At 39.7% G+C, this 21,425-nt stretch overlaps 1 protein-coding gene across 1 annotated transcript in view; it reads left to right on the forward strand.

The window, feature by feature from the left end:
• The first annotated feature begins 692 nt into the window (after window positions 1-692).
• Window positions 693-21,425, forward strand: part of SERPINE3 (serpin family E member 3) — a 40,341-nt gene continuing 19,608 nt past the window's right edge. The window contains exons 1-5 of the mRNA XM_020969977.2: window positions 693-989; window positions 4,280-4,513; window positions 6,509-6,706; window positions 11,619-11,817; window positions 16,333-16,433. Coding sequence (XP_020825636.2) covers window positions 731-989; window positions 4,280-4,513; window positions 6,509-6,706; window positions 11,619-11,817; window positions 16,333-16,433 — 991 coding nt within the window. The 5' untranslated portion in view covers window positions 693-730. The remainder of the gene's footprint in view (window positions 990-4,279; window positions 4,514-6,508; window positions 6,707-11,618; window positions 11,818-16,332; window positions 16,434-21,425) is intronic.

Genomic DNA, 21,425 nt, shown 5'->3' on the forward strand with positions numbered 1-21,425 from the left:
AAAATAAGTAACTATTATCACCCTTTATACCATAGTAAAAGACAGGGTGATTTATTTGGCCTTCAAATTCTTGGTGTTTCAAAAAAAAAAAAAGGAAAAAAATTACTCATTTTTATTTTCTATTTCTTGGTCAGATTCTTTATTCTGAGTACTGTGTGTGTGTGTGTGTGTGTGTGTGTGTCTGTGTTCTGTGTGTGTCTGTGTCTATGTATATATCATAAGTGCCTCCCTCCTCCAGTTCAACCAATATTTACCCATGTGGTTGAAAATGGCACAGTTTAATTTATAATTAACTAGAAACATTTCTTTTTTGTCTGATGAATAGGGATTTAAAAACAGCACCATACACACACATAAATTTGTGCATATATGTGACTATGGACTAATTAATATTTACCAGACATCAGCATATATGATTTTGAAGAACTTAGCACATTAGAGATGATGGAAAAACCCAGGAGTTGTCTTGGGGATAATAAATACACCCAAGTATAAGGTCTTACTTTTTGGGGATCTCATGGCAGATCATGGCAGAGGTTTGGGATGGTGAAAGGATGCCCATCCAGTAGGATCTTGAGAGGCACTCTTCCCATTTATTCCTGCACACACGTTTTGTTGTCCAACACAACCCTCTTCATACCCATGTTCCCATCATCACGCTCCAAAGACTCTTTCTTCTCCATTGCAGTCGGCCTTCTCTGAGGGAACAGAGTCAGCAGCCCCAGCCTCCATGCTGCCTCTTACCTTCATCTTCTTCCTTCTTCACTCTGGCTGCCTCCAGCGAGGAAATGGTGGCCTCCAAAAGGAACTGAAGGCGTTAAAGACTGAATTTGCTGTCCGCCTCTACCAGAGCTTGACAGGAAATGGAAATGGGACAAACTTGGTCATCTCACCAGCCAGCGTGTCTGTCCCTCTGGAGATACTACAGTTTGGAGCCCAAGGAAACACCTGTTTGCAACTTGAAAGGGCCCTGGGGTATACAGTTCATGGCAAGTGCTGCTTGAGGCCTTACTATATTATTTACATAATTTCCTCCATTACCTTTTCTTCCTTATCCCCTGCTGGAAAGGAGATTGTTTCCCCTTGGCTCTTCACTTTGGCAGTGGGCAGAAGGCACTAGGCCTCTGAGTTCACGTTTCAGCACTATAAGACCCTCAAGGGATGATTCTCAAAGAGGACAGAGCTCCCAGAACTTTGTTTTTCCCCAGAACAGTCCCAACAGCCACTTAATGTAGGACGATGTTTACGCTTTCTTAATGCTAAGCTCCTTTAGCTTTTATTCTAATCCACTGCTTGTTGAAAAAGTCAATAAGGACCAAAAGAACACATGTATAAAGTGGCAGCTAGGTAGCTCAGTGGATAGAGCACTGGCCCTGACGTCAGGAGGACCTGAGTTCAAATCTGGCGTCAGACACTTGACACTTACTAGCAAGTCACTTAACCCCAATTGCCTAAAAAGTTAAAAAAAAGTGGCAACTAGTTTTGGGCCAGAGTCTTAGGCCAATCTTATCGTTTAATTAGGGCAATTAGGTGGTGCAGTAGATAGTTCCTGGGCAAATCACTTAACCTCTCTTAATTGAACCTTACTTTCCCCATCTGGAAAATGGGGATAACAATAGCACTTACCTCACAGGGCTGTTGTGAGGATCAAATGAGATAATAGGTGTGAAGTGCTTTGTAAGACTTAGCACGAGGGGCAGCAAGATAGTGCAGAGGGTAGAGCACCAGTCCTGGAGTTCAAATCCAGTCTCAGATACTTGACACTTAACTAGCTGTGTGACCTTCCTTTGGCAAGTCACTTACCCCTGATTGCCTCACCAAAAAAAAAAAAGAAGTGCTATATAATTCCAGCTGTTATCATTCTCATTATTAACAAAAAAGATCTATCCTGACACAAATTGCAGTCCTTCTACACTATTTTGTTCTTGGCTTCCTGTCTGCATGGGAACCAGATCTCTTGAGGGTTCCCCATGTAAACACAGAATGACTCCTTGGGCACACAGCAGCATCCCAGAGTAGTATAGTTAATACATGGGTTCTAAACCAGAGGTCAGCAGATCCCCCACAAGGGGTCCATGGAAAGATTTCAGGGGACCTCTGAATTTGGATGAGGGAAGTAAATTACATCTTTTTCTGATCTCATAGAAGTCTCAATTTCCCAAAGTCACAAGTTCCAGAGACTCTTTTTATTTTTCCCTACTCGGAACCCTTCATTTGTCCTTATTAAGAATAATTTGGTAAACGGTGATTTTCTAAAATTGCTACTCTGGCCAAGCCTTCGGATCATTAATCCAGCTGCCATGTCACTCATCTTCTGGGCAGAGGTATATTTACCCTCAAATCAGCCATTGACTGATTTGCCTTTTTAAGCTCAACCAAGAACCTGGCAAATAACATTAACATAACTGTCTCCTCCCATTGCTTCCCAAACAATTAGGATAGTAGTGTACTGTCATGGTTTCACCTATTATATGGACATCTTCCATAGGCTGCTAAGAAGGACCTCAAAGCACTGTAAGATTTTGGATTCCAGCCACCCTTTCAAGTGCAGGCTTTGCATTTTCCTGAACACAGAGAGGAAATCTTCTCTATCACCCTTCCTTTATCATACATCCATCTCAATCTCCTAGGAGTAACAGAGAAAAGTCTAGCTATGCACAATCAGCTCATGTCTATACTCCCATCAAAGAATCTGGGAAAGAATTAATTGATGAAAATAAACAAGGATGCTTAGGGAGTTTCTTGATTGAAAGACAAGCATAGAAGGAAAGGAAACAGAATAAGCATGTGTAAAGTGCTGGCTCTGTGTCAGATACTGTACTAAGCATTTTACAAATACTATCTCTCAGAAGAAAGTTTCCTGCCCGAAATTTGTTTTGAACTAATTTGTGCATCAGTTTCAGGCTCAACAATTGTTGCCTGTCTGGTAAATAATTAGGTGACATAAGAATGAGAAATTTAGAGTTGCAAAAGACCTTAGAGACCACTGAGTCCCACACCCTCATTTTATAAAAGAGGAAACCGAGATTTTGAAGTTGACTACAAACCTGGAGGCCTAGCTTGGCTGTGATGTACTGGCAAGGTATTTACAATCTCTCCACAGGGTGCTTAGGAGAAAATTAAGCTGATCATGTCTACTGAATAAACATGGTGAGAAGAGTGCAATATTGATTTGGGAAATAAAGATGCAATCTTCTACAAAAGGTGTTCCAAAAATCATTGCCGTTTTAAACTACTAAAGCTTAAAATCCCACCCTGTATAAATACTAATAACCAGAAACTGAGATTTAAAGATGCAAGAAAATAGAAACTATTGACTTTTTTAAAAAAATCCTTATTTTCTCAGCATTTTCCCAAACTATTATTGATATTAATAACATGAACTATCTCTAGTTAGAAATAAAGGCTCTCTTTTTTTCTGGACTTCTACAACTGGAGATTTTCACTGGAAAACTTGAGGCATCCAAATGCCAGGTGGATTTATACCATGAAATAATCTGAACAAGTTCATAATCCAATGGAATACATAAAGATAGACTACATCAGCATCCCAGCCACCTGTCCATCATGATTATTTATATCATTTAGAATAATCTTCAGAACATCTCAAATTTAGAAAAAAGTCACTACTAACCTACCCTGAAATTTTCCCCAGCCTTGTTCACACTTGCCACTAGTATACTTTTGAGATACAGAATGCGTGTGATCTTAAGGAGGACCTGGTTATGTAGATGGCACTTTCCATCTGACTTGACCACAGCTTGAGTTCTTTTCTTAATTCTGAATTTCTGGGTTTATGCTGATTTTCTGCCTGGTCTGGGTAAAACTTTGAAAAATAATCTCATTAATGAAACAGGGTAGCAGAGTAGATAGAGGTCTTTGGATCAGTAACACCTGGGTTCAAACCTGCTTTGAGTGCCCTATGGTCTATGCTCATAAGCAAATTACTTAATGTCTCCATGCCATAGGCATCTATGGAAGACTATAAATTAGAGGCACCTTACAGAGCAAATTTCCATACTTGGTGTTCCTACAGAAATGAAATAATAAGTCTAGATTAAACAACAGCAAAAAAAAAAAGTTTTGATGACTTTTCTTCAGATCAACCCAGGAAACAAACATGGAGAATGTTGAGTCCTACTGCAACATTGGGCTTGCTCTAAAATAATGCTTCCTCCCTGTTCAAGGTGTTTGCACAAGTTATAACCTAAATCCTTTTCTGCTGGTCAGCTACTTCATTTATGTATGATTTTTCCCCTCCCTCTCCTTCCTCTAACAGACAGAAGGGTGCATGATTTCCTGAGAATTGCTCAAGCAGCAGCTACTACTTCTGGCCCAGGGACCATGATTCAACTGGCATGTGCCTTTTTTGTACAAACCGGAACACAGCTCTCCTCTCGTTTCACTGAGCACATCTCCCTGTGGGCCAACAGCAGCCTGGTGACCACCAACTTCAGTGAGCCTAACAGGACGACAGCTCAGATCAACAGATGGGTCTCTGGGTTTGTTGCAGGTAAAACAAAACAAACAAAAACAAAAACTCAACCAACTAAAGTTAATAACAGACAGCTGTTAATAGAGCCTCTCAAAGGGCAAGGTATAATTTAGTGCCCGCGTATGTGTTAACACCTAACTAAGAAACAGCACTGATTAGTCCTCTGGCTTCTCTCTTTGGTATCTTGTTACCTAATGCTGTAGCCAAGGTCTGCCATTTTGATTTAGTGATCTTTAGTCATGGGTCTGTTTCGTAGGTAGGAATGGAACCAACCATAGGTCATTAGGTAAGGTAATGTGCCTACAAGAAGTCATTCTTCAGAACCAATCCTTATCATCTTCCCGACCTTTCAGACCCCTAAAACCAGGATTCAGCCTCTTTGTTTGGTGACTCCTTCCTCCCATTCAGATTGATCTGCCTTATTCACTTAGGCATTGGGTTGCTGACCCCTAGGGTTAAGGGGTGTTAATTAAGCAATGTTAAGAGGGTTTGAGGAAGAACTCACTTTAGGAAGGATGGGAAGGGCTGGGGAGGAAGCCAAAGCCCATGTTCCTCAGAGCCAAAGATCATCAGAATAGTAAGTCCAAGCAGGCAGGAGGCAAGAGACAAGATAATTTAGGTGAGGTTTCTTAATCTGGGGAGTCGGCAAGCAATTTATCAGAGCAAAGAGACAACAAAGAGATCGCGTATTGTTGGGAAAAGAGTACCGGACTTGGAGGCAGGAGACATCTGTGCCCACTTCTGATACCTACTGCTTGTGTGACTCTGGGGAAGTCATGTGACCTCTCTGAGCCCCAGTTTTGTCAGCTGAAGATAAAGATAATGATACTAGTGACACACAGTCAGTGACTGTTGGAAGGGTTGTTTGCAATAATGTACATAAAGCCTTTTGCCAATCTTAAGATTTCAGACATGTAAGAGTCAGATCATTTAAGCTAGGGCTTCTTAACTTTTTTTCTGTCCAGGACATCTCTGGCAGTCTAGTGAAGTCTGTGGACCCCTTCTTAGAATCATACTTTAAATATCTGAAGGAAATGCTAAATTCCAGCTAGAAGTTAGTGAAAATAAAGGTAGAATTTTATTCCCAGTCTGTGGACTCCAGGTCAAGTTCTAAGTTAAAGTGTTAATAAAAACCAGTTAGAAGCAAAAACTGATACCCTACCCAGAACACTCCTAGATAACATTTAATAGTGGCCTTTTAGAGACAATATCCCCCCTTTTTTTTTTTTTTCAATCCATGGAAATGACTCTCAAGGAATTTCAGGCCTGGTAGGAGGGCTGGAGACACTTTTGTTGGCCAACTGAACTTGGCAGCATCCTGCAAACAAGACCATCTAAGACCATCTATTAGTTGCACCTGTATGTAGAACTAACCCTAGAAAAAACACTACTAAAAATAAAATTTAATTTAATTTTTAAAAATCTAATTTCCCTAAGACTCTTTAAAAGGAATATAAAGAGGAAAAATTAGTTATTAGGATAAGAATAGGGACTAGAGCTGATTTCACTGGTGTAGGGAGCTGTGGGATAAAGAAAATCCTTCTGCCAATGCATGTCAAGACCTTCTCTTTGACTTATAACCTTAGAAAATTGCCTAGACTAGGAAAAAGTGGTAACATACAGCCAGTATGTGTCAGAGGCACTAATTCAAGTCTTGCTAGACTCTAAGGTCAGTTCTCTATTCATTATACCACACTGTCTCTCACTAGTTAGTACTTAATCATAATATATTAATTAATATTATATATAATTAATAAATATTATATAATTAATTTTATATATAATTAATAAATATTATATATAATTAATTTTATATATGTAATTATACTTAATTATGAGTGCATACTGGTTTGTTAGCTTCCCTGGTTCTTATGAGGTTACAGATCTTACTGCCCTGATCTCCTATGGAATTTCCCCCAAGTCCAAACCATATGCAAGAGTTCACTGGACAAATTAGGTCTGTTTGCTTTCATTTCTATTGCCTGCCCTCCTTCTGGTTCTCCCTCTGCGCAGATGAAAAAAACGGAAATGTCTCCTTGGAAAGGATTCATTCAGCACTTGCTCAGATGGCTCTGGTGAGCACCATGTCCTTCCAAAGCATTTGGCAAAAGAGATTCTCCTTCACAGACACCCAGGTGTTGTCTTTTACTAGCACAGAAGGCCTCATACTCAGAGTGCCCATGATGTACCAGACTGCTGATGTCAACTACGGTGAGTATTTTCCACAGAAGGACGGCTAGGTGGCACAATGGATAGAGCACCAAGCCTGGAATAAGGAAGACCCAAGTTCAAATCCAGCCTCAGATGCTTAATAGCTATGTGACCTAGAGCAAGTCATTTAACCTCTATTTGCCTCAGTTTCCTCATCTGTAAAATGGGCATAATAATAACACTTACCTCTCTGGGTTGTTGTGAGGATCAAATGAGATAATAATTACAAAACGGTTGGTGCAGTGCCTGGAACATGATAGGCACTATGTAAATGTTAGTTTCTATTATTAGTAATGGTAATAATAAAATTTCATTTTATTTTTTCAATGGAAGAAAAATTCATTTTCCCTCCCACTTACTACCCAATCTCATTGGAAAAAACAAAAGCAAAACTTTTGTTAATAAATGTGGGTGGACAAGTAAAACGAATTCCCAAATTAGTCATATTGAAAACATTTGTCTTACTCTGAACGCTGACTCTATTACTATTACTATTACTGAGTCGATTACCTTTTTGTCAAGAGGTGGGTAGCATTCTTCCTCTTGAGTCCTCTGGAATTGTAATAGGTCGTTGCGTTGATCAGAATCCTTAAGTCTTTCAAAGTTATTTGTTTTTACAATATTGTTGTTATTATAGAAATTGTTCTCCTGGTTCTGCTCACTTCACTCGGCATCAGTTCATACAAGTCCTCCCAGGTTTTTCAGAAATTGACCCTGTCATCATTTCTTATAACACAATAATAGAATCACAGAATTGGAAAGGAACTGTTATTTAGGTCCCCGGAAAAATTATGTTCTTCTCATAATTAGGCCTTTGGAAACGCTTATGTTCTTCCTAGATTGACTTCTGTATTTTCCTTCCTTCCCTACTCCTCAACAAAGGCTGTCCTAAGCTTTTTCATTAAGGCACTATGGTATCAACTGTCCATTGGACGTCTCCCCCGTATGTCTCTCAGGTATCTCAAACGCAACATGTCCATAATAGAAATGATCATCTTTTTCCTCCAAATTATTTCTCCAGACTTCCAACTTCTGTTGAAATAACTCCCATCCTCTAAGTGATTTTTTAGGTTCATAGCCTCTTCCCCTTCCCATATTACCTCTTTCTATCTCCAATCAGTGGCCGAGTCTTGTCAATTCTACCTCTAGAACTTCTTTTGCAGTTGCCTCCTACTTTGTCCTAATACAGCCATCACTCTGGCTTGCACACTCTCATTTCTACACTTATCTATTATAGCATCTTCCTAATAGGTCATCCTGCTTCCACTTTCCCTTCTTCAATCCACCTTCCACACAGCTGCCAAAATAATCACCCTAAAATACAGATCTGACTATACTCAAAAATCTTCAGTCACTCTCTATTATTTCTCAGATAAAATACAAACTCTTCCAGCTATTTAAGGCCATTTACTGTCCAGCTCCAGTCTGACTATAAAGCCTTATTTCACAACAGTCCCCTTCATATTCCAGCCAAACTGGACCATGGTTATTCCCCAAAGTCAATGTTCCATATTTCACCTTCATGTACTTCCACAAGATGTCCCCCATGCTTGGAATCCTTCCTTATTTCTACCTCTAAGGATCCTTATTTTTCTTCAAGATGCACTCTAAAGCCATGTTTCTCCCACGCCCCATGAAGTCTTCCCTGGTTCCTTCTAGTTAGTATCTCACTCTCCTCTGTCTATCTCTGTCTCTGTCTGTCTTTCTCTTTTCTCTCTCTCTCTGTCTTCTCTCTCTCTCTCTCTCTCTCTCTCTCTCTCTCTCTCTCTCTCTCTCTCTCTCTCTCTCTCTCTCTCTCTCTCTCTCTCTTCTCTCTCTCTCTCCCTTCCTGCTGCCCTCCCTCTCTCTCCCTCCTCAGTTATGTTACATTATTGCTTATACATATTGTATCCTACCACTATAATGTTAGCTCCTTGAGGAGAAGAATTCTTTAGTTTCGTTTTTTGTATATTTGGCCCCTAACTCAGTGCCTGGCACATATTAGGTGCATCATAAGTGTTTGATGAATAAAACTGAATAGAGATCATTCAGTCTTTTGTCCCCTGAGTTTACAGATGAGACAACTATGCCCCAAACAGATTCAGTGATTTGCCCAAGGTCACACTGCACCTTAGCATCAGATCTAGGAATAGAACCTAGATTTCTTGACTCCCAAGCAAATGATTTTAATCCAGCATGAAGAATTTAAATCAGCCCTTCATTTTAGCTAGCGAGTTAAATCAAATTACTACTACATATGGAAAAGTTCTAAACACAAAAAAGAAAAAAGTAAATCTCTTGTCAATCAAACCAAACACTTTTTTAATGAATTTTCCTTCCGTTACATTAGACTATAGGCAATCTTACTTGATAACTGCAAAATTTTCTTTGCTGACAAATCTCACATCAAAAAAGTAATGTGTCAGCACCATAACATGAGTTTTCATGACCACAGTTTAAAAATGATTCAGTTGAGGGAACTCAGTCTGTTTCTTGACAAGCAGCAGCAAAAATTATGCTGCCTAGAGGTGGGTCAGACTCATTTGGGTTGCTTACCAGCACAGTAGCAGGGCCACTGGCGCAAGGATCCTCTTTGTTCTGCCGATCCAGAAATTACCAGCTGAAGACTGGCATGCTAAACAAAGAAGACACAGGGACATTGTTCTGCCCCATGGCATACCATATCTTAAGAAGCCCAGAGGGATAGAAAGCATGTTCTTATCAAAATATTGACAACGAGTTGTGAACAACCCTGTCAAGCTCCATCTGACATAACTGAATGAAAGACAAACCTAACATCTGGGTATTATCCTAATTTAACAATTTTATAATACTAGCGATGGGTCACACCACTTTTTTGTCATGATAGTCACAAAAATGTATTAAGCACTCACAGTGTTTGTAACCCTGGGCCAGGTTCTGAGAAAGCAACAAAGTCTTTGCCCTCATGGAGCTACCAGTCTCACAGAAGTATAAGACGCTAACACAGACAGTGACGCTTATGGTCACAGTTACATTGCAGTGGGTGACGCATGCTAAGTACATGAGAGAGCAGCCAGATCACTGCTCTGAACTATCCACGGATAAAGTCTATTATTGTCTTTTTCTGTTGCTTCACACGCTGCTATCCAGTCTGTGAGACATCCTCAAAGTTCAGAATGTTGCTATTTAATGCCTCCTGAGAAAGGCCTTTATGCACATTCCTCCAAAGGGCAGACTTGTAAAGCAGAACAGAGGGTGAGGTCTCACACTTTCAGGTTTGACATTTCCCATTGCACTTTAAAAAGTAAGGAGATATTTAATAGGATGCCCAGAACCATTGGACCAAGTCAACCCCCATAGACTTCTATAACTTCTCTTCACTTTTTTTTTTTTACTTTTAAAAGTATCAATTTCACTGATAAACCACTTGCCATGATGGAGAGTAAGAGGGCTGAGAACTTGGGTGATTCTGCTGATTGTAAATCTTCCCCCAGAACATTCCTAGATTGAAATCCTAGTGACTGCTTTGGAATTCTAACACTCTCTAATTGGCATAGCTGGCAATGATTCATCAGTCACATTCGGTCTTTTGCCAGAGAATAAGGGAGATGCCTGGGGAGGCACATTCTCCCTAGTAAATCACTGAAATGCTGGAACATCTGCTGTCCATTCTAATCCTAAGAAGAAACCTTTTCCTAAGGACAAACAGCCCACTCACATTGTTCCTCGATGCATCAGCAATTAATGTCTGTAACAAGAGGAGAGAACTGTTTGCAAATCAATCAATCAAACAATAAACAGTTTTAGAGCACATACTATGTGTTAGGCATTGTGCTATGTGTAGGGAATCGAAAGTTAAATAATCCATGCCCTCAAGGAGCTTACAGTCTAGCTGGCATAAACAATAAGTGCAGTATTTTGTGTATGTGGATAAAAAATAGATGGTAATTCTTTGGGGGAAAGCACAATGGTACTATACTTGAATTGAGCTTTGAAAGAAACTAAAGATTCTAAAATATGGAGGAAAGGAGGTATAAAATAGCAGTTATTATTAATAACAATTATAATTTCATTTATTATAATTAATGTATTGTAGTTGATAACACTTTAAGATTTGCAAAGTGCCTTACATATGCTAAGGCACTGTGCTAAGCACCAGGGATGCAAAAAGAGGCAAAAGATAGTCCCTGCCCTCAAGAAGCTTACAATCTAATGGAGGAGGCAACATGCAAACAAATATATACAAAGCAAGCTTTATACAGGAAAATGGGAACAAGTTAACATAGGGAAGGCACAACAACTCTGAGAGATAGGTGCTATTTTTATCCCTGTTTTACAGATGAGGAAACTGAGGCTGAGATCAGGTAAGTGATTTGCCAGAGGTTAAGTAGCTAGAAAATACCCGAGGCAACATTTGAACTTGGGTCTTCTTGACTCCAACTACAGCCCTCTTACCTACATGTCAGATATGGAGGCAGATCATAAAGTATCTCATATGAGGACAATATGAAGGCTAGTTTGGTTGGACTACTGTGTGCATGAAGGAGAATAGTGTGTAATACGGTGAGAAAAATAGATTAGGGTTATATTGCAAAAAGCTTTAAATTTCAGACAGTGGAGTTTATATTTAATCCTAGTGGTAATAGTGAGCCACTGGAGTTTATAGAGTAGGAGAATGGCATGGTCAGACCTGTACTTTATTTTTATTTTTATTTTGTTGTGAGGGCAATTGGGGTTAAGTGACTTGCCCAGAGTCACACAGCTAGTGAGTGTTATGTGTCTGAGGACCGGATTTGAACTCAGGTCCTCCTGACTTCAGGGCTGGTGCTCTTTCCACTGCGCCACCTAGCTGCCCCAGACCTGTACTTTAGAAAAAGCACTTTGATGTTTGGAAGAAATTAACTCAAATGTCTGGAATGGACAGTAACCCCTGATCCAATGAATCTGCCAGGTCAGTTCCAGGTCATAGATGAGCAACAAGTTGGGGTACTTGAACTGCCTTATCGAGGAAGCTCAGTGAGCCTATTCCTGGTACTCCCTCGGCACAAAGCAACCCCTCTGGCCCTTCTCGAGCCATACCTCACAGCCAGTGCCATTCACATCTGGATGAACAGCCTGAAGAGAATAAAGATGGATGTTTTCCTACCCAGGTAAGTGGTTTTGATCTGAAAAAGGGGGAAGTGGGGAATCCATAACAGACCCTGTCCATCTGGACCCTGTGGGAAATTTGATGCTTTCTAAAGCCTAGTCACTCATTTCTAACTCCCCAGGACACCATATAAGCTTCTCCCAGGGGAGTAACCTATTAGAGCCATTGTGGCAGCAGAGAAGGAGAGCCTTCATTTCTTTCTCTTGATGTTTTCATTGATCACCTTCACCTTCGTATTACCTTCAGTTATAGAAAAAAAGTAGCCCCAAAGGTTAAGTCTAGAATGGTTGTGTTTTTCTTGTTGCTGTTTTTAAAGGGAGCAACCAAAATTATAATGACCAAGTTTGGCCTAATGAAAAGAAGTAAGAATTTGCCTCCCTCCCCTCTTTGCAGAGGTGGGGAGCTATAAGGGTAGGATGCTGCATATAATATCAGACCTGGATAATAGGTTGCTTAGTTTTGCTGAACTGTTTCATTTTCCTTTTATTTTAAGTCTTTGTTTTAAGGGATGGCTCTCTGGGTGAGGAAGGGGAGATTAGGAAATGGAGGTGATTTCAAAATAAAAGATAGCAATACTGCTATGTGTTCATATAATTCGACACATAGACCTTGGTACACATACACAAAAACCTGATTTTTAAAATTTTGTCTAGTTAGTACTTTCAATTTGATGCATATAAATAGATTATGGCATATAACTATCAGCAAGAGGAAGGTTAAGCTCAGAAACCTAGAGACTTGTAGAGCTAGAAGAGACCTAAGATTGTACAGTCTCATATTGCAGAAGGGGAAATTATGGGTCAAGGAACTTACTTGACTCGCCAATAGAGTATAGGTTCCTTGACCTTGAGTGCAGAGACTATTTTCACTTTTATTTTCTGCATCTCTACAGTCTAGCACAGTGGCCAGTACTTAAATAATGCTTGAGGAATTAAATCAATATGCTCAGTAGCAAACAATGAGTTAACAGAAGAGCAAGGAGTAGAGCCCAGGTCTCCTGACTCCCAGAAGTCCATTCTCTTTCCACTATGTCATACAAAGACAACCTGAAAGCAACTCATTATATGCCTCCATTCTTACCAGAGGCCAATGTGAGTGAAGAAAAAAAAAAGTCAGTCAATAAATATTTATTAAGCACCTACTGTGTGCTAGACACTTCTCAGCACTGGGAATACAAAGAAAGGCAAAAGCCAGTCCCTGCTGTCAAGGAGCTCACAGTCTAATGGGAGAGATAATAGGCAAACACCTACGTACACACAAGTTATGTGCAGGATGAATGGGAAGAAATCAACAGAGAGAAGGCACTAGCATTAAGGAGGATAGAGAAGGTCTTCTTGCAGCAGGTGGGAAGCCAAGAGGCAGAGATGGGGAGGAAGGATAGGGAGCCACTGGAATTGATTAAGTAGGGAGGCAACATATGCTTCAGGAAGCCCAGTCTGAGGGCTGAATGAAGAACGAACTGGAGTGGAGAGGGACTTGAGGAAGGAAGACCAACTAGTCAGTGAGCACTTACTAAGACCAACAATGTGTTGAGGCTGTACCCAGGCTAGTGTCAGGACTTGAATCCAAGTCATTCTGGTGTTAAGGCCAGCTCTCTATCCAAATCGTAGAAGAATAAAAGAAGCTAAACAAATGAAAAAATTATAAATATAAAATAATTTAAAAGGCTAACTTTCCCAATCCCCCTTAATGTCAGTACTTCCCTTCTGTGGATTATCTCCCTTTTATCCTGTATATAGATTAATTATACTTAGTTGTTTGCGTGTTGCCTCCCCCATTAGACCATGAGAGTGGGGACTGTCTTCTACCTTTCTTTGTGTCCCCAGCATTTAGCAGAATGCCGGAAACGGAAGAGCTGCTTAATAATTGCTTCTTAACTGACTTACTAGTCTCCTCTGTTGACTGCTTGCTCATCTCCTTCAGGGGAAAGCAGAATCTTTGGGGGCCTTGGCGGTGATCTCTTAGAAGCTAACAATAAGACTATGAACTTCTGCAGAAACATACAGACACACAGGGAGTTAAGCCTTAAGGTCTAACATGGAGTTAGCCAGTATTGGTACAAAGGGTAAGCCTACCTCTGAAATAAAGCCTTCGTGTGCCCCTCAGAACTAAATATACGTGCCACAAAATGAAAGCAACAACCCCGGCATTTTGGTCAATCTCTCAAGAGGTGTTCTAGAATGTAACATAAAGGAGTTTAGCCCTACCCACGAGAGGGAATCAGAGCAGTTGGTAGAAAAGATTTTGATGGCAGAGGCTAAGAGAAAATGTCCTCCTACGTCCAGAATCTTCAATAGTAAGTTGAATACCAAAAATGGAAACAAAGCAGAAGGCCATCATTTGGTGAATGGCTAAACAAACTGTGGTAGTGAATGTAATGGAATATTACTGTACTGTAAGAAATGATGAATACAGAGAAGTGTGGATGGATTTATACCATCTGATACAGAGTGAAGTAAGCAGAGACAAGAAAAAAATATATATACAATGACTACAACAATGTAAGTGGAAAGAAAAACCACAAAGTGATCTAAGGTGAATGATGCATTAAAATTACAAAGAATAAGCATGTCTCCAAAGAATAGATATGAGCTAACACTCCCATCCCACTCCTTTGCAGAGGTGGGAGGCACACAGTTGTGATATATTGCACCTATTTTCAGACTTTTAAAATATATTGGTCAGTTTTGCTGATTTTTTTCTCTTCTTTTTCTTTGGTTTCTTTACAAATATTGTTATATGGGATGGCTCAGGGAGGAGGGCACCAGAGGAAATTTTGGTGATAAACAAAAGACATCAATAAAATTTAATATTAAAAAAGTAAATTGAATTTTAAATTGGCAGTGAAAATGAGCCTGTAACAGCTAAGCAGAGGGAGGAGCCCTAGGGAAATGTAAAGTTTCAAAGAGCCCACTGGCTTGACCGTACTTTGGTACAGCTTCAGCAAAGCTGTTCGGAAGACTCTTCTAATACTTCTAGAGTGATCTTGATAGATGGGAAAGGAAACCGGACATACTGGTGTCTTGGGTTTAGATCAGCAGTCTCTTTATTTCATCTTAATGAGTTACTCTTCAAAACAGCATTCTCCTAAGAGGCCAGGCCCTTTAGCACAAGAGCAGGAACAAAACATGCTCATCAAAAAAAAATTTTTAAAGCAAAACTGGTCTACTTCTCACACAAAATCAACCAAGTTTTAACATTGACTTTAAAGTGGGGAAGAAGGAGGATAGTTTTATTCAAAGCCATCCTCAGCTGCATGCTTCAGGCTGGCCTTATCCCTGAAGCTTTGGAAAAAAATGCAAATGTAGATGAACCCTTTACAATTTGGGTACCTCTGAATCTAGGGAAAGAAATGATGGCTGTGAGAATTCAGAGAAACACAGGAAGATTTGTATCAAGATCTGAAATGAAACAAGCAGAACCAAGAGAACAATATATACTATTACTGTAACATTGTATATGAATAGAACAGTAAAAGGAATTTGAACCCTGAGTAATGGAAAAAACCACTGGAGATGTGAGAGAAGCAAAAACAAAGCATACCTTCTCCCTCGTGGCAGAGAAGTGGTTGGTGACTGGGAAAGAATACTGTATATGTTATCATTTTTCTTTGTAACAGTGTAGGGGTCAATCTGGGCAAGGGGTGGAACATGAAGAATGTGACAGATAAACGACAGGTTAAGACAATGGATAACAATCAGACATTTAAAAAAAGTAGGAAAAAAGCCAAACATGATTCAGACCAATAATGAAGCATGCTACCCTCCTCCTGACAGAGAGGAGATATTCTTGGGGTATATACATTGAGACATTTTTTGGCCACGGCCAGTGAAGTGTTTTGCCAGACCCTGCATATGTCACAAGAGTTTTGTTTTGTTTTTTCAATGTGGGTGGTGGAGTAGTGGAAGAGAGAAAATAGATTTTATTAATTGAAAAAAAATTAAGTTAAAAAACACTATATGAAAAGCATTAGGAATACAAAGACAAAAATGACAGCTGACCAAAGAGGTGAGATTTGTCTAATAAGAATAGGCAAACAAAATTGGGTATTCAGTCATTTACTCATTTAGCAAACATTTATTGAACATCTACAGTGTGTTAAGTACAGAGGGAGATGGAAATGTAAATAAGACACTGTACTTAAAAGTCTACAAAGGGGGATATGATTAATCTAGAAATCATTATAACACAAAGCAAAATATGACCAGTGCTGGAAGAAAGGTACAAAACATTATGTGAATTCAAAGGAAGGAGAAGACATCCAGTTGGATTGACCAGATCTCATGATGAAAGTAACACTTGAGGCGAACAGCATGAGCAAAGGTGTGGAGGTACGAAAGAACAAGAGAATAACAACTAATTGAGTCTGGCTAGAACATGAAATGAATTCATGTAAAGAAGGTAGTCTAGGGCCGGATTGAAGACAGCCTTGAATACCTGGGTAAGGAGCTTGATTTGAGACTCTTTGGGATGTAAGAAGAAAATATTTTAAAATAAAAGTTGTACTTTGTTTTAGGTTCAGGATCGAAAACCACTTCAATATGAAAGATGTTTTAAGTTCTTTGGGGATCACGGATCTGTTTGATCCATTCAAAGCTAACTTAAAAGGAATTTCAGGTAAGAAATGTTCTTCTGTCACTCCTGGGTTCTGAATCAGTTTCAGAATATTTTGATTTGAAGTTAGAGCTGTGTCACACACAGCAGAGCCTTCTTTGTTAACCAGATATTGTGTAACTGGAAGAAATATGTTCTGTGGGTTGTCATAGCCTACTGATAATATGCTGCATATCCTATGCAAAAATTGTACTGATTGCTTACAAATTTGGGGTTTCATTTGAGGAATTAAATGTAGCTCTACCTATCTTCACCCTCCTCCTGGAATTTTTGGAGGCTGCTTCCTTTTCTAGGTCAATGGCTTTAGGTACCACTATAATTCACCTCTGTAGTCACCTCTATATAACTTACCACCTATAATTCATTAGTGATGTCACACAACAGAAGCACTTTTAAAATACCAGATATTTTTTTAGTGCATTTTCCCTGATATCACCCAGCTCCCACTCTTTCTTTGTTCTTGTCCCTTCTCCCCTCCCCCTTGCAGCTCTTCAATCCCCTAACCATGCTGTAAGCTTGAAACGTTCATTTGTCTGTTAATCTTCTCTCTTAACAAAATAACCATAGTTCTTGTAACTTTTCCCTAAAAGATTCTGTTTCCCAGCTAAATAAGTGGATTTCATTATCCCTCTACATCACCGTAACTTAATCAATACATCCCGCTACTTGGTGAGGCCACATTCTCTGCCAGGCTCAAGATGGCACAAGACTACCAAAACCCAGTCAACTAGGACCATAATCCCTCTCTTATGAACCTGATGACAAAACTAATTTTCACTTTTAAGAAGCCTTGTTGCTGTTCATTTCAGTCATGTCCAACTCTTTGTGACCCCATTTGGGGTCTTCTTGGCAAAGATACTGGAGTGGTTTGCCATTTCCTTCTCCAGTTCATTTTACAGATGAGGAAACTGAAGCAAACAGGGTTGAATGACTTGCCCAAGGTCACACAGCTAGGAAGTATCTGAGGCCACATTTGAACTTAGGAAGATGTCTTCCTGACTCCAGGCCTGGCCTTTTACTATGCCACCTAGCTGCCCCCTTTAAGAAGCTTTAGAATCAGAGTATGTTAGATCTGGAAGGGACTTTACAAGTCATATATTGAAGTCCACCTCATTTTACAAATGAAGAAACTGAAGAAGAGAAGTGACAACTTAGGCAACTCAGTTAGTGGTGGAGCCAAGAGTATAAATGGTGCTTTCCACCATACTGCACTGCCTCTGGAGAATATATTTCTATGGAAAGAAGTCACAATGATGGCATTTTCTTTGTCTTTGATGCTAATCCTTCCCAGTGAATTTCAGAGTAGTTGAACATTAGCACATCTGGGGGAAGATTTCCCAGACTTTGAAAACTGGTCTTCAAGTAATTTAAAGACAACATGCTATACTCCTCTAGGGTACTTGATATAACCTGCCTGGAAAGATTGCTTTTAAACTTAAGAAGGTTCTTTAAAATCCACTAATCCTGAACTCAGTACCCAAAGTAAACAAAAGCAATAGACAATAGTAGAGAGTGCAGAGAAAAGAGCGGACAGAAAGCCCAGTATAGCACTTGGCACACACTAAGTTGTATAATATTGTTGACTAACTGGCCAATCTAACTAGTGGTTTTGTTTAGCTTTTTTCCTGATGAGGCACGGCCAATCTGACACAGCAGAGAAAAAGAGGCAGAAAGGGAAGATTGGTAAATGGCTAGAATTAGATAAGGGAAGAGAAATTTCTCATTTATAGAATGAAGGGGTTGGACAAGATCATATAAGGTCCCTCCTGAGTCTAGGATATTAAAAGTCTCTGAATCCTGGTACATTCTGACATTAAATTAATGACAACCAAATGATATTCAAAGGTCAGACAAGTAATTTATTCTCTAAGTTAAGAGCTTCTGTATAAATGCTTTCATCAGATGCAGCTACTTATGTCACATGGGACCAACCAATCATATTCCATTAGCAGAATGTAAGCTTCTTGAGGGCAGAGGCTGTCTCATTTTTATACTTGTTTCCCTAGTACCTCTAGTATAATGTCTGCTAAAAAAAAACCCATGTTCAAAGTTTTGGAGACCTACACTGAGATATTTTAATCTGGAGATTTAATCTGGGATTTATTAAGTAGGTATTTAATAAATGCTTAATAATTTGAAATTGGTCATTTTCTGCATTTATTGAACAGTCACAATAGATAAGGATTTGAAGCTTTCACTTCTGACTTTTTTTCAGCCTTTAGTTCTAAAAAAGGCCTTTCTAGAATATATGGCTAAATGACCAGTGGGGCACCCCATGTTCTAACAAAACAACCTTAGGCCCTATAGCTCATCCTTAATAAAAATAAAATCCTCTTCCCTAATTTTTTTTTTGGAAGAAAAGGAAGCCATTAACAACTTAATATGTAGATATCCATGTTAGATACATTTCTTTTGCTTTGTTTTGTTTTTATTTATTTGTATATTCTCAGAAAAGAACATAAGTAGGAACTCCAACTAGAATAGGAAAATAACTGGTGAGAAGCTGATTAAATAATATAGATCTGTTTAAGTCCAGAAAACGTGGTGAATACGCTCTTAATGATGTGCTTAAGGTCATCAAAGAGCCATTTTATTGCCCTCGGTCAAATGTATCTATAGAACCAAAGGCATGTATGGTCAACACTACTGATGCCAAAAAGCAGCATTCTTTCTTTCCCTCCTCTTTTCTTGACTTGTTTTTTCTCTTTTCTTCTTGCCTTTTTCTTTTCTTTCCACTTTGTTGCAGTAAGTGATTGGAGAGGTTTGGGTGTCATGAAACACATCCATTTTGGCCACTACCCAACATAAAAGCTTATTAAGGATGGGTTTAGTACAGTGTTTCTCAAAGTGTGGTCTATAGACCCCTGGGGATCCTTATCAACCTTTTAGGTGGTTCATGGGTGCAAAACTATTTTCTTTTTTTTTAATTTTATTAATTTATTTTGATTTATCAACAATCACTTCCACATGCTTTTGAGTTGAAAATTTTTCTCCCCCTTCCTCCCCCACACCTTCCCCAAGACACACACAATCTGATACAGGCTTTACATTTACATTCCTATTAAACATATTTTCACACCTAATTCTTCTTTAAAGTCCCCTCTTTAAATATAACTAATCAACCAACAGGATTCAACTTTGTGTCTCTCACTTGAGTCCAGAATTCTCTGCACTCCCACTATGACATACCTAGCCTCCCATCTGGCCAGGATCTCATGGAAAATCAGTAGCCCTAAATAACCAGAACCTACACTGTATGATGGTTATGACAAACAGTAATCCTCAATTCTTTGGGGTTTAGTCCTGTGGGGGGTTTGTTCCTCTTCATTTTCTCTATCATCCCAACATGTTCTTACAGCTCAGCTACCTCTGGAGAGCTCCTGGTCCCAGGTGCCTCCCTCAGTTTCAGAGAAGTGCCAATCCCAACTGCAAGCTGCCCCTGCCTCCCTGATGTTCTCTAGCATTGCCTGAGGGAGGCAGCTGAGGTAGTTACAACAGCAGCAGGTGTGGGAGACAGACCCGCGACAGCTAAGGCCTCTTGGGGACTAATCCAACCACCACCTCTGCTGAAGAAGCTATCATCCCAAGGCCCATTGTTCCTACTGAGACATGAGAATGCAGCAGGTGCATCTATGAACAAGGAAGAAGTTCACTCTTTTTAAGAAAACAAAACTCTCCGGTTCCTTGCATACCCTGAGATTTCAAATAATCCCCAATGACAGTGGTTTCCCAGTGCTTTTAGATTATGGATCGTTCTGGCGGACAAAAGAGCTCAGAGACTGCTTGTTGCTTACCACCACATACAAAAGCAGAGAAGGTTGGAATAGCAAGTCCTGACATTTCTACCTTTATGATTTCTCTCATATACTGCCCCTTTTCTTCTCTGACATTGCAACCACCCTGCTGCAGGCCCCCATCATCTCACACCTGGACTACTGCAGTGGCTTTCAGGTCAATCTCTCTTCCTCAGTTTGCTCCCCATTGAATCAGTTGTCAAATGGATCTTCCCAAAGTGCAAGTCTGACCATATCACCTCCCTATTAAGTAAACTCCAGTGCTTCGTATCACCTCCAGGATCAAAAATAAATTCTTCTGCTTGGCTTTTAAAGCCCTTCATACCCTAACCCTTTCTTACTTTTCCAGGCTTTTTCAACCTTACAGCCCCCCACATATCATATCATCCAGTGACACCAAGCTCCTTGTTCTTCCTCACACACGAGACTCCAGCTCCCAATTTCTAGTATTTTCTCTGGCTACCTCTCATGCCTCCAAAGTTCTCCCTCCTCCTAGCTTCCTTGGCTTTCTTCTGGTCACACCTTTTGCAAGAAGTCTTTCCCAGTCTTCTTTCGTCTTAATGTCTTCCCTCCAAGACTGCCTTCATCTTATCCTGTATATGTCTTGTTTGTACACAGTTGTTTGCCTGTTGTCTTCCCCATTAGACTATGAGCTACTTGACAGCAAGGACTGTTTTTTTTTCCTGTTGTTTTTTTGCTTTTCTTTGTATCTCCAGAGTTTGGAGCTTGGCATATAGTAGGTGCTTAATAAATGCTATTTGACTTGACTTCCAGCCACATAGCATCACTGGGAGGATATTTGGGCTAAAAGGGTGTTTTTTGGTGATAGCAAGAAGGTTGGAATCGGGACAGGTAGATGGTGCAATGGATAGAGCACCGGCCCTGAAGTCAGGAAGACCTAAGTTCAAATCTGACCTCAGACCAAACACTTGACACTTACTAGCTGTGTGACCCTGGGCAAGTCACTTAACCCCAACTGCCTAAAAAAATTAAATAAAATAAAAAAAGAAGGTTGGAATCATTAAAGGGACTGTACATATTATTAAATACAGCAAATAAGTAACTTCTACCAGAAACAAAATGTAGATAATGACATATTAATATTAGAAATGACCAGTACCTGGATCAATTGGATGACTCTTAGAGCTTACCACTTGTCCCAAGATCACACACTGAAAACTGCTTCCATAGAACAAATGGC

This window comes from Phascolarctos cinereus, unplaced genomic scaffold (assembly GCF_003287225.1).
Source record: "Phascolarctos cinereus isolate Bilbo 61053 unplaced genomic scaffold, phaCin_HiC Scaffold_726;HRSCAF=1367, whole genome shotgun sequence".
Taxonomy (NCBI): Eukaryota; Metazoa; Chordata; class Mammalia; order Diprotodontia; family Phascolarctidae; genus Phascolarctos; species Phascolarctos cinereus.